At 38.3% G+C, this 14154-nt stretch overlaps 1 protein-coding gene across 3 annotated transcripts in view; it reads left to right on the top strand.

The window, feature by feature from the left end:
* Window positions 1–14154, top strand: part of ptprfa (protein tyrosine phosphatase receptor type Fa) — a 490757-nt gene that overhangs the window by 437129 nt on the left and 39474 nt on the right. For all 3 annotated transcript variants that reach the window (XM_066666356.1, XM_066666355.1, XM_066666354.1), the window contains 4 exons: window positions 794–954; window positions 6947–7059; window positions 12081–12113; window positions 13515–13612. In XM_066666356.1, the coding sequence (XP_066522453.1) occupies window positions 794–954; window positions 6947–7059; window positions 12081–12113; window positions 13515–13612 (405 nt within the window). The remainder of the gene's footprint in view (window positions 1–793; window positions 955–6946; window positions 7060–12080; window positions 12114–13514; window positions 13613–14154) is intronic.

The raw sequence follows: 14154 nt of genomic DNA, 5'->3' as shown, positions 1-14154 counted from the left end.
AATTCAATCAGTATTCTTAGAACCAGCCACAAAACCCTCAAAGACACCAGGGTTCGGAGCCGTTTCACTGTGGAATTGAGAATAGCCAATAACTGATTAGGTCTTTATGCTATTCAAGACTTGAAAAACCAGACAGTGGTGCCTTATGATGGTTCTGTGCTTATCTGATTGGAAGAAAACTTGTCCTAAAAAACAATAGGAGTGGTTTAGCATCCAGCATTGACCTGTTGGAATATACACTCTTTTAGACCCACAGAGTGCTGTATTACTAGGTATTAATTAAAAGATATTAATTTATATTCAATAATACATGTTTACATCTAAACAGTAGTTTAGGATTTAGGTTCGGAGCCCACCAGGAATCACTGGGCACAAGTCAGGGACACACTGGAGGGGGCGCCAGTCCTTCACAGGGCAACATACACACACACACACACACACACCTGAGTCACCAATCCACCTTCCAATGTGTGTTTTTGGACTGTGGGAGGAAACCCACATGGACAACACACCAAACTCCTCACAGACAGTCACCCGGAGCGGGACTTGAACCCACAACCTCCAGGTCCCTGGAGCTGTGTGACTGCGACACTACCTTTTTTTAATTAAAATAGATTCTTCATAATTTCACAACAATTTCTCTTTTACATTTTGTGGATATATTATGATGAATGGACCCCAGAAATGGTCCCAAATACAAGTTTTGTTAGAGAAAAAACTTATTAAACTGTTAACTGGCCATTTAAGATCTGGGAGTTCTAACTGTGTGTGTGTTTGTTTTATCTTGCTGTAGAAAACTTTTGCAGCCAGTCCATTCTCTGACCCCATCATGGTGCGGCTCCACAGCGGGATGTCCCGACACACTGAGGATCCTGAGATGCTGTGGGTGATGGGACCGGTACTAGCTGTCATCCTCATCATCATCATTGTTATTGCAATTCTCCTCTTCAAAAGGTGAGACATTTCACACAGACTAGAAATAATTATTATAGAAATACCGTTTGCCAACAAGCTCTTGATACAGTGCAGATGGCACATAAATATACTGTTTTAGTCACATGACTTTGGTGGCTTCTGCTGCATTCCAATAGGAGAGTGAATTAGTTTGTCCAATGATTCTCTTTTGGTGTAACTTTGTTATAAAAACATTTAAATGTCCCCATTTAAAAACTTGTTAAAACATTGATACAGATCATGCAGGCTCTAATAAAACTGCTGCAGTTGTGGTTTTGATATAAAAACAATTCATATTTAACTACTTTAAGGCATTTGGGATTTTTGTTGGAATATCTGTGTAATTTTTGTGAACAGTGAGGTTTAATCAGTGACCCAAGGGAGACCCTAATCTCCCTCTATATTTGTGATAAAATGACTTACAGCTTCTTTTTTTTTTTAAATAACCTTTAAAAAACCTTAAAAAACCAGACAATTGTCACCATAAAAGTTTGGAATATTTAAGAAAATGATATTTGAGCTGTGCACGATTTTGCTGTGTTGTTCAATAGCTAATAGACAAATATTTTAATGTTTATGATTCTTGTCAGTACCCTTGTCTTCCCCTCTCTCTTGGGTATAAATATGCAGTCTTGTTCTCCCTAGGGTGTAAGAGTCCTGTCTCTCCAAAATTGCTGATTCACTGTAACCCCACAGAAATGCTGAGTCACATCCAGGAACAGACAGTTCCATTAAAGTAGAGTTAGAAATATGGAGTCAGTGGGGAGATGGAAGTGTAATGCCATGGATAATTAAAGACAGTGTGGAGGTCCAGCTTTAGCGCAGGTGTTAAACCATGAATCCGCACCAAGGGAGAGATTCCACACACCTCAGCAAGTCCAACCCTAAGGAGCTTTATACAGACAAACACTGACGGGGGGCCAAGGAATAAGTTACTAGAAAAAGACATGGCTAAGGCAGAATAGTAATGTTGGAAAATGATTATTATTCTTGCATTACTGGCATCTTTTTTATGGTGGCCCGCTGGGTCAAATTGCAACAACATTTACAAAGCAAATCAAATCTGAGAACACAACAGCATTACAGGAGAACACAGAAATGTGCCGAATTCGTGTTTGTACTTTTATAGTTAGGGTTCAAGCACTCAGTGTGCAGAACCCTATTTGTGTTTGTATTTGCGCTGCAGTCTACCTTAATGGTGTTGGGTTCTCAGTTCTCAGTTTTTTTTGTTTGTTTGTTTTTGCTTGGTAAATGTTGTGTTATGATGTGTGTATATGTTTTGTATTAATTACATATACATTCAAATGGAGGTAATTTTATACTGTTAATTGTAAGCCCACCAGGTCAGCCAAAATACTACAGATATAGTATTTATTGTCTGGACTACGGATGAAAATTGGCTTATTATCTAACTCTGGCATGTTTGCATTGATGGGGATACTGAGATGTTGATTAATGTGCACTGTCCCTGATAGTTCGATAGACAGATAGATACATAGACGGATAGATAGTTTCATTTAGTCCTTAAAATGTTTTTGCTTGCATTGATAGTATGGCAGTTGAGACTCAACAAGATATTTCTCCAATTTTTATTTTTTGACAAAGTTTACGTGTAGCGCTTTACACTGTGTTCAGATATTGTGATGAACGTATCATTCAGCAGGGTCCAAAGTAACAGAGAAATAATTTTTGCTCCATTGGCACCCATTCAAAATAAATAAATTAATCTGTAAATATACCTTTTTGTACAGACAAAGATTGGTCTCGACATAAACAAATTACTCTTCTTTTACTGCTGAATAATTTTCAGCACCGGCTAATGGGGGTTTAAAAAACAAAAGTGATTGTTATTAATCACTGAATTGCCCCCTTGTGGTGCAGTTCATAAATGTGAATGGTTATGTATTTAAGAGTTACTGAAACAAGATCCAAAGGTGATTTACATTTAAAAAGACAAATCCAAGTCCACCACAAGGAAGTTTTACATTTATACTTTGGCTGTTGAAATCTGGAACAAATATAATCCCAGCCAAACAGCCATTCAATTCAAACCTGGCTAATGTTCTGTATCTGTGTGTGGTTGTTTAGGAGTCACTCAAGCACTGGTCAGCAACTTTCCTTCTGAAGATATAACCCCCATCCCCCACACCCCATCAAACACCAGTGAATCTGATCTAGTCCATTCAAAACTAATGATTTGGTGTAGCAGAATGTGGTTAGTTATAAAACTAATAATACTATACACAGACGGTGCACTAAATATCTGTGACATTAGAGTTGAGAGTGAAGCTGAAGACATACATGAAGTTTATATCAAATATAAAGGTTTAATTATCTGACATACAGTGCACTCTTTTACTGCAGAAAGCTTTATTTTATGACTTACAGTACACTGTGTACTACACAGTTTGGAGGAAGATATTCAAGTTTCAGCCTTTGGGGGGGGGGGGGGGTGAATAGTGTTGCAGCTGCAGCTTGTTATGAGGTGTGTTGTCATAGAAACCTTTGTTCTGTTAATAAGACATTGTGTACTATGTTAATATTTTGTGTACCAGCCTACCCAAAATATTAAGTTTAGTACATAGTATATAGGGTATAGTATTAGTGTGTAGTACACAATTGGAACACAGCTTGAGTTAGTGTTTTATCTTAATTTACAAAGGCGAAACGTTGAAAGCCAGTTGCCAGAGTTTGAAAATATATTTATTTATTTATTTATATAAACCAGGTAAATCAACTCCAGACCAGCTTTTAAATTTTGCTGATCTGTGCTTTTCAGCAGCTAATTAAAACATGTAGCTCTAATGTAAGCAGTGTATGAGTAATTAAAACATGACAGGATACATTCATATTTATACTGGTGACAAGGTATAGCAGAAGATGTAAGGGTAGAGGCAGTGATTTAAAAAAAAAAGTCTCATCGTAGCAACATAAGACAAAACCAAGCCAAATTGAAAAATATGATGCAGCAACAAAGGGCAAGAAGGTTAAAATATATATAAAGGTGATTCATTAGACCCCTGATTTAATATAGCATTGCACTATCCTTTGTTTTCTCTGAGTTATCAGGTTTCTGTAGCAGACAGTGGAGTGAATTATGTGAAAAGGTCATTAGTCAAAGGAAGAAATAAACTTATTTAAGAAACCTTTAGAAGCAGAGTTCAGATCTACAGGTCTATAGTGATGAAAGAAAAAAATGTTTTCTAAATGTCAGCGCAGACATCCAGTAGTGTTTCTGAAGTATGTGACTCTGTGACCCTGTGATCTCTCTTTATGACGTACTTTCCTTTTCCATTTTTTCTTTCCTATTTTTCCGGATGGACACAGCAAGCAGGAGAGGTAGGTCACATCCACTGCTAAATGTTGTTGTCCTCCCTTGGTTTCTATATTCCTGTGATGAGTTAAAGCCACAGCAATTTTCCAATGTGCAATTTCCCTCCTAATCCACATTTATATTTATGATAAACCTAGAGTGATTTACAATTTTAATCAGGTTAAACATGTTGGCAAATTTTGTGTATTAGGGATCTAGGCCATGGGTTCTATTGGTGAAGTTTGGTCAGCAACTGAAGCCCAGTGGGTTACATGGAGATTAGTGGTGTCACCCACTATGCTACAAACCACATTTCCAAATTTTTTTTGTTAAATTCTCTTGAATCCTTATATATAAAACTCACAAAAAATTATACTAAAAACTACAAAAAATAAATACTACAATGTTTTACTGACCAACTTGATAGTATTCTGTAAATATTAAAAAAACAAAACATATATATATCAAACTGTACAGTTAGGAAGCAACAATGATTGTGAATCAATTTCAACTGCTGTTGTGCAAATGGAACAGACAATGAGAGTCAATTAGCAAACCACCCCCTTTTAAGGAGTGGTTCTGCAGGTGGTGACCACAGACCATTCCCCTGTTATCATCCTTTCTGGCTGGTGTTTTGGTCACTTTTGCATTCTATCAGTGCTCTGACCCCTAGAGGAAGCATGAGGCGGTGTCTACAACCCACAGAAGTGGCTCAGGTAGTGCAGCTCATCCAGGATGGCACATCAATGCAAGCTGTGGCAAGAAGGTTTGCTGTGTCTGTCAGCACAGTGTCCAGAGCATGGAGGAGATACCAGGAGACAGGCCAGTACACCAGGAGACATGGAGGGGGCTGTAGGAGGGCAACGACCCAGCAGCAGGACCGCTACCTCCTCCTTTGTGCAAGGAGGAACAGGAGGAGCAGTGCCATAGCCCTGCAAAATGACCTCCAGCTGGGCCACTAATGTCCATGTTTCTGTGCAAACTGTCAGAAACAGACTCCATGAGGGTGGTATGAGGGCCTGACATCCACAAGTGGGGCTTACAGCCCAACACCATGCAGGGCGATTGGCATTTGCCAGAAAACACCAAGATTGGCAGATTCTCCATTGGTGCCCTGTGATCTTCACGGATGCAATGAGCACATGTGACAGACATGACAGTGTTTGTAGGCGCTGTGGAGAATATTCTGCTGCCTGCAACATCCTCCAGCATGTCCGGTTTGGCAGTGGGTCAGTAATAGTGTGTGGAGGCATTTATTTGATGCTATGGACTGGCTTGCCCGTTCCCCAGACCTGAATCTAATCGAGCACATTTGGGACATCATGTCCTGTTCCATCCACCAACGCCACATAGCACCACAGACTGTTCAGGACATCCATCAGGCATTTTAATTTGTCTTGTGGAATTTCCACAGTTAGATCAGCCTGTAATTTGATTTTCCACTTTTGTTTTGAGTATGATTCCAAATCCAGACCTTCATGGGATAATAATTTTGATTTACGTTGACCATTTTTACGTTATTTTGTTCTCAACGCATTCCACTATGTAATGAATAAAGATTTTCAACTGGAATATTTCATTCTTTGAGATCAAGGATGTGTTATTTTAGTGTTTATTAGCCTTTATTTTTTTGAGCACTGCACAAATGTTGAGCTATTTATTTATTTATTTATTTATTTATTTGGGACAAAGTTGGGATGGGGTAAAATACCAGTGAAAAGTTAATAGAAAATGCATGTCACCATTTTGAAGCATTACACTGTGAGCATGTGTATATAAACGGTAAAAAAACAGCACTAACAAAACGCTCAGTCTTTGCAAGCAAACAAAGATAATTGCTCATTATGCCAAACATTTGTTTGAATTGTCAAATAGGTCAATCTGAACATTTTTCATTGCAGGATCGCAAAGAATTTAGTTCTTTTTTTATCTACAATACTTAAGATTGTGAAATGATAGCAGGAAGAGTCAGAATGGTTTCTAAATGGTTAAAGAGCATAATTAGGAAAGTGACATAACACAGTTCAAATCATGCTTCTATCCCAACGTTTTTTGGAGTGTGTTACAGTCATCATTATATTAATGTGTTTATACTTACAAAATACAATCAAGTTGTTCAGTGAATACATTCGAAATATTTTCTTTGTGCATATATCAGTTAAAGAAAGCTTCAAGAGAATTCATCTTTTTTTTTTTTTTTTTTTTGCATTTTACACAATCTTTTCTGGAAATGGGTTTTGAATATCAAAAGTATTTTTCAGGTGTCATGGTGGCAACTCTTTTTTTTTTTTTAGGCATGTGTCATACCATTGCACTTTTTTTTATAGATAACTGTAGCATAGTTTCATAAACCACATGTTTTTAAACCATTTTTCTATTTGGAGTGGTCTGATCTATATTTGTGCTAATGGCTGTGGTATTAGCTTCGATTAATTGTTGGCTAACTTCAGGTCCCAAACATGTCTTCTATAATTTATTTGAGGACTAAAATTTGATCTTTTGCACATCACTCAATTAGAATTTACAAAATGAATTAAAAAATAGGGTATAAAAAGCACAAAAATATGTTGGATTCCAGTAAGAAGACTGAAAAAGCACATCTGGTATGTGCGCCTGTTTGCTTGCTATTTGTGTGTGTGTAGATCCTGCTCTAATTGCTCCTCTTGTTGTGATGTGTAGGAAGCGAGCTTCTCCCTCAGCGAAAGATGAGCACTCTGCGGGAGTGAAGGATCATCTGCTAGCCCACTCCTCCGACCCTGTAGAGATGAGGAGACTCAACTACCAAACACAAGGTAATGTGACTAACGCACACACACACACACACAGAGGCATATAGAAACTGGTCTTAAATATAGACCTATAGATTAAACACTGGAAACTATGGGTTTGTCCCAGAACCTGGTGAGCTGTCCAGAACGCATTTTACATCATAGTGATGGTTTTAGATACCTTAAATATGCCTCCAACTGAGACCCTTAATCTGACCGAATTTTAAGGCAGCCTCAAACTGTTCCTCAGCCACTAAGGCAATCCCATGATGCAATGCAAGCACAACTCCTGTCTATTTTACTCTTCTTCCAGAGCAAACATTTTTTAAATTGTGATGAAATGAGAAAAGCATAATCTATCGCTAGCAGCTGAAGTAAGTAAACACTGGTTGCATGCAGTTAGCAGGAACAAACCATGACGAAATCGCTCTCTAACTTGAGCGTCTCAATAATCGGTCTTATGAGGATAGACTTTAGTTACAATGCTTTCAGGACAGAGCTACTCAGTTATACCTGATAACTCATTAGCTAAGTGCTGCTACTATGTATTATATATTTAGATTTAAAAAAAGCCTTTTGCTGCACAATTTATCAAAAATATATCAACTTCTCAGCCATCTCCTAACTCATTCACAGTGGAAAGATCAACACTGACCAGATATAGGTTAGATGTTTTATATTCAAATATTTGTTGAAACCCATTACAGTTAGTAACTTCAGCTACTTTAAATTGCACCCATTTGAGATTTTCAGTTGCTTATATAACTCCAAATTTAAAAAGCATGAAGGTTGGCTTGAGGGATATAATGCCTCAGTACTCTGTGGAGCAGTGGAACTGTGTTTTCTGGAGTGATCATGCTCCATTCAACACCTCTGGTATGAGCTGGATTGGCGTTTGTGGTCCATAACTAATCATCCGACATCAGTCCTACTTTTTCAAATCAAATCCTCACAGCGAAGTTCCAACATCTTTTCCAAAATAGAAGGTTTTACTACAGCAAAGGGGAGAACTTGGACTTTAGAAAAATATGGATGAGAAAGTGTCTACAAATGTTTGTGTATATTGTATCTCATCTCTTTACAAATACCTCCTGAAAAATGAATAACTTAAATAATGAAATGATCTCTGCATACCGCCCTATACACAAACACACACACAAGGAGACACACAGACAAATCAATGCACATAATAGAAACAGACACAAACCCATCTCTGGGCAAATGGAGCTTTTTCTAAAGTGAAGCAGAGTCTAATCTGTGGTAAGCTGTGTGGATTGGGCTGAATGGCTTTGGCTCTGAGGAAGAGTTGTGGAGCTATGGAGTACAGCTGGGCTTTTAGGATGGAGATAAAGAGTATTATTCACCATCAGCTTCACCTCAACATGAAGGACACACAGAAGAAGAGGATAGTCGGGCATTTACACACGCACATCACACGCACTGCACCATCTAATTACACACCCTCCTTCTGTAGCGCTCTGAGCTTTGAACTTGGGAGGAATTAAGCAGGCTAAGTCACAGGAGGGAATCTTTAACTGTCTTTCTCCACTTCGTTCCTCTTTTCCTTTCAGTCCTCCTCTCCCTTCTGTGGTCCCTGCTTTCTTTCACTGTGTATAAACACTTCTGACAGAGCAGAGCTGCTTTTACATAAAGGCCAGTCCACTCTGGTTTCACAAGCAGCACAACAAGGCTTGAAAAGACCAGGACCTGGTGGACGTTTCTTTTTACTATCTATCTATTTATTTATTTATTATTTAGTACCAGTCTTATTTATCCACCCATTTGGTGGATACCAAAAAACTGTGTTCTTATTATTCTCAGTCTAAGTATGCACATTGCACTTCACGGTCTTTGCATACCACACCATATTTATCTGATTTCTTAACCACTTAAGGCAGTGTCGGCCGATGAAAAATACTCTAGATGAGGCTGTTTGTGCCACATTGTCAGTTTCAGCATCTCAATACAATTTAACACTTCCTGCAGCACATCAGAGCTCCGTGAAAAATCTTTCAAAATCTTTTTAAATTGATGTTTAAACAAACCAGCAGACTAACAGTTATGCAAATAATCAAAAATTAATGTGCTTGTATAGAAGGTATACTATAGTATGAATCATTATATTAAAGACCAGTTCAGAAACTAAACAGAAATAGATAAATTAGCATGAATACTAAAGAGACACTAATAGGAATTTATTACTGTGCCATGCATGCGGGTGTATCACTCTTTGCCCTGTAGATTCTCTACCAGCGTTTTCCTCTCAAATGTATTTTGGAGAAGAAGTCTTACTGAATTTATAGTCTGCCGGAATCCTGAGAACCAATCAGTCGCGTTCATTTTCACCAATAACCGCCAGGTGTCTTACTCCGCTACTAACTGACACTGACTGAAATGAATCACTTCTTTAGGCAACAGGTGATTGGCTAAATTAATGTAGCTGTATGTATAATTTGTCTCAGCAATGGTTAGTGATTGGTTGTGCTCCTGTCATCACCAAGCAATAGAAATGTGGCCTAGTGCAGCAACACAGCCAGTAGAAACATTGCCCAGTAGCAGTATAGTTGAAAAGGAAGCTTCCTTTCTCAATGTATTTTATATAATGCATATATAATGTACATGTTTTATCATATTTATATGTATCTATAAAAATAACATTTTATACATAATCAATTTTATTTAAAAAACACTTTTTTATGAAATTCTGAGGATGTTTTCTCACCACTTGTTGGCTATCCAGGCAGTTGGCATACTCAAAACCGGTCTAATGTTTTTAGGGTCCCAAGTGTCTCTAAATGATTAAAAAAAACAAAGGGTCTCAGTCTGGTATGCTAGGCTTTCTCTCTCTTTCTCTGCCCTGAGGAATCTGGAGTTTTTTAGACAATGAATAGACCTCCAAACTTTGAAAAACATGAAACAAGATGAGGGTTTTGCTCTATTCCTGCTCCTTAGGGTAATATTGACTTATTTTTGCTGTAGACTCTAAATGTAGAAGACTGCTAACTGTGTGAAATTAAACATAGAGTTACAAATGAGTTTCTGTGGTAATTCAAACAGTAAATAAAAACTTAAACTTGTGCAAAAACTATGTGCAAACAACAGTGTCTTGTTTACCCTCAAACATACCGGTCCACCTTAAAAGACATTCTGAATGTAAACAAACGAGAGAACAGCATTTTCCCACATTTGTAGACATTGACTTTAAAGACTATATCTAGAAGTTCTTGATTTACATCCCAATCTTTTAGTCATTGCCAGTTCCACTAATTCACTAGGTCTCCCATGTGTTACCAAACTGGGAATATTAAGGTAACCTGCCATCAATGCGTCATAACTAGACAGTTCAACGTGTTGAAGCAGAGTGCTAATTGCCTTATTGGCTAGACTTATGGGGAAAGAATGTAATTAATCAACTCAATATCAAAACAATGTTGATAAAAACATCTAAGAGCTGAAGTGTGCTTGGTGTCTGATGTTTACTTTTTTCACTGAAGCATCAAAGTCCAGCTAACAAGCAATGGACACGTGTAGCCCATCAGTTAGAATCACACAGTTGTGAATTCATCAAGTAGACTTGTATGTAGATTCTGAGATATACTACAAATATATCACTAATCTATTTCTCTAAGACCCTTGCCATACGGATATGGATATTTTTAATAAGGAAGGTTTTTATCTGTGTTTTGCTCTCCCGTCCCACGAAGATGGCTTTTTAGGTCACTGAAATAGTGTATATATATTTTTTTAAAACCCCATTGTCACTCTTCTCGTGTGGATCAGGAAAACTGAGCTTTTCAGAAACACTGACATCACACAGTGTGCCCGTCTCTGGCTGAAATTCAAACAGCTCTTCACTCCCTAAATAGTGAAATACATAACTACAATGTATACATTCAGATAACCCAGATGTGGGTTTCCTCCGGGTGCTCCGGTTTCCTTCCACAGTCCAAAAACACACGTTGGTAGGTGGATTGGCGACTCAAAAGTGTCCTTAGGGGTGTGTATGTGTGTGAGAGTGTGTGTTGCCCTGTGAAGGACTAGCGCCCCCTCCAGGATGTATTCCCGCCTTGCGCCCAATGATTCCAGGTAGGCTCTGGACCCACCGCGACCCTGAACTGGATAAGCATTTACAGATGATGAATGAATATATATGTATATATTAAAATGCCCTATTAAGATCTAGATTCATTTTGTGGCTTGCGTAGTGCACTAAATAAAGAGAATGGAGTGGTTTGGGATTAAACCTCCGTGTCTCTCTCATGCTCTGTGGTGTTTTGATGTTAAAAAGGTACTATGGCCCCCTGCTGGACTGGCATGATATTGTACTGGTGCATGACAACTTGTATGAAATGTAAAATATGAAACAGACCAGACAAGTACATAAACGTTTAAGAATCAAATAGAATACAATTAAAAGAGTACATTTAAATGGAGCCAAGAGTGTTAAACCTGTGTGTGCAGAGTCTGTGGAAACATAGAGACAGCAGTGTCTTTTTCTTACTGTACTTTTGGTTAGTTTCAGATAGTAAACTTGCCTTTCTACTTAAATCTATTGACTTTAATCAAGTATAGCAGCAAGTTAAACAGGGAAAATAGAGAAGCTCAATTTGTCCAGAACCGAACCTGAACTGAGTGCCTTTTCAACTGAGATGATTTCTAGCTACTTCTATCTCTTCTCCTGTGCATTCTTTTCTATACTTCCTCTCTTTTTATTTCTTATCTTCTTCTGTAACTTCTGCATTCTTTAATTTCTTTGCTCCTTTTACTTTCTCATGTTTTACCTCCCTTTTCTCCCTCAATTCTCTCAACTCCTTATTCTTCTTTGCTCCTCTTTTTCATCTCTCTTCCATTTTTTCTTTTCACCCTTTACTGTCATTTTTCTCTTTTCTGTATTCTTCTCTCCTTTCCCTCCTTACCCTTTACTTTCATTTCTGTCCACCTTCAATTTCTCTCTTTTCTCTTCTCCCTCTCTCCTTGACTATTTTTCTGTATTGGGAGAGGTCTTACACCCCCACCCCCCTCTCTCTCTCTCTCTCTCTCCGCAGGTTCCAGTACCCCCAGTTGCCCGAATACTCCAAGTTAGTCTCCCTCCATTCCTCTTGTGTCTTCCTCCTGTTCTTTTTTTTCTTTCACCCTACACTCTGTTATCAAGCTGCTACTCCTCCTCTCCGTCCATTCTGTCTGGCTATGTCGCCACCTCTTAATGGCTGCTCTGATCTATAGCTCTCTCACCTCCTCTCCACAGCCGGATAACAACATTTCACACTGCTTTTGGTTGGAGGGACAGCATTGGGAAAGGGGGGATGGATGTTGAGGGCTTTTTTTTTGTTGGTTTGTTTGTTTGTTGTTTTTTTTACTGATTAAATAAGAGGCCTGTGTTACTATTTTATATATTCTTTATGGGATATAATTTTGCTATAAGATGCTGCCAGTAGATGTTTAAAAAAAAACATTTTAAATATACCTGCTAACGTCACTAATATACATTAACTTTTTTGTAAGTTCTTTGTAACTATGCTATTGTGGAAATGCTATGTGCTTTTAATTTAAGATGTGATCCTTAGGCATAGTCTTGTACATTCTGGAGTAATACATTAATATATTACATTAATATAAAAGTAGAAGTACATTAAACTAAAGTAGCATATTATGCTAAAATATTCACTTTACTATGAGACAAGCAGCACCTTTTAAATCAATGCTACGTAAGATTGGGTATTTTTGCTCCTGGGCTCCTACTACAGTTGCAATGTATATTTCACTTATACAGCACCGTTCTGAAATCAAGGGGGGGAGGGAGGTGAGTTGGTTTCCTACCCTCCTTCAAAAGTTACATAGTGCACTTTCTGTGGAGCCAAGATTAGCAACTTCAGACGCACTGTTCTTCGTATTACAGGTCAGCGAAGAATCACAGTGATTTTGCAGCTGTCATTTGGACATAAAAATACTACCTAGTGTTTCTTTAAGTCTGCTTTCCCACTGGTGTGTGCTGTAGTGAGTGAACAGAAAGACTTCTTTCCCCCGTTTGGACAGGGTTCAGAAACGGCCATTAGGCAAATGTTCAGAGTTGAAGCCTTAATGCTGAGGCTAAACTACATACATTGAAGTTTGATCATTTTTATGATGTAATCCTGGGGAGCAGTATATGTGTTTATTATACAGATATCCAGACCCCAACCAACCAATCAGCATGTCCACTCTCATGCCAATCATATCACAGCCTCTAGTGTTAGTACATAGCCTTTCGCATGCTGTTATTACCTCTCTCTCTCTCTCACCCTTTCACGTGCGTTCTCACAAAGGCATCATGCTCTCAGATTCCTTCATCTAGCTGATGATGAAGTGTGCTTGTGTGCAGATTTCAATGTGTGTGTGTGTGTGTTGCTCACAGCTTTCCTAATTATTACAAACCACTACAGGAGATCATATCGTGCTGCTGTGACAGATTTTCCCTATAACCATGTGTTGTTGTCCTGCAGGGATGAGAGAGCACCCTCCTGTGCCCGTGTGTGAACTGGCTGAACATATTGAGCGGCTCAAAGCCAATGATGGCCTGCGCTTCTCCCAGGAATATGAGGTATGGCTTGACATTCTACAACTCTCAACAGTCTACCTGAAAACCAAATGTAATGTTTATACAAAGGGCCAGATCCAGATGTATCCTCATGCATAGGAGTGCAGAGAGATGGGTAAATTAGGCCTTGATGCATCTGCAGTATGTGAGTGAATTTAGCCTTCCACTGCTGTTAATATCATGCAAACTATGCCCAGCTCTTCTTACTTATTGCTTGCTTATATAGCACGGGATTTAAAGGAGCAATACGTCTTTTTTGCTACCTATTTACTTTTTTTCTAAAAAAGACACAGCTCACTTAAGATGAATGACTCTATAAAATGGGTCACTCACATGGAAATGGCTTTGTTTAAAATAGGTCTAGCCACTGTGTGTCAGTAGAAGTTTTTTTTCATAAGGAATTGTTGGCGAAAATGTCTCATTTAAAAAACATAGTGAAATAATACAGACGTCAACAAGCTCAAAATCCAGTGGTGAAGAGATGGCAGTGTAAAGTTTTATTTTTCATCAAAAGAATGTACAGGAGTGATATTTTACTCAAAGAA

Source organism: Hoplias malabaricus, chromosome 3, assembly GCF_029633855.1.
Source record: "Hoplias malabaricus isolate fHopMal1 chromosome 3, fHopMal1.hap1, whole genome shotgun sequence".
NCBI classification, from domain to species: Eukaryota; Metazoa; Chordata; class Actinopteri; order Characiformes; family Erythrinidae; genus Hoplias; species Hoplias malabaricus.
The sequence above is the reverse complement of the archived record's forward strand: the minus strand, read 5'-3'. Positions and strand labels throughout refer to the sequence as shown.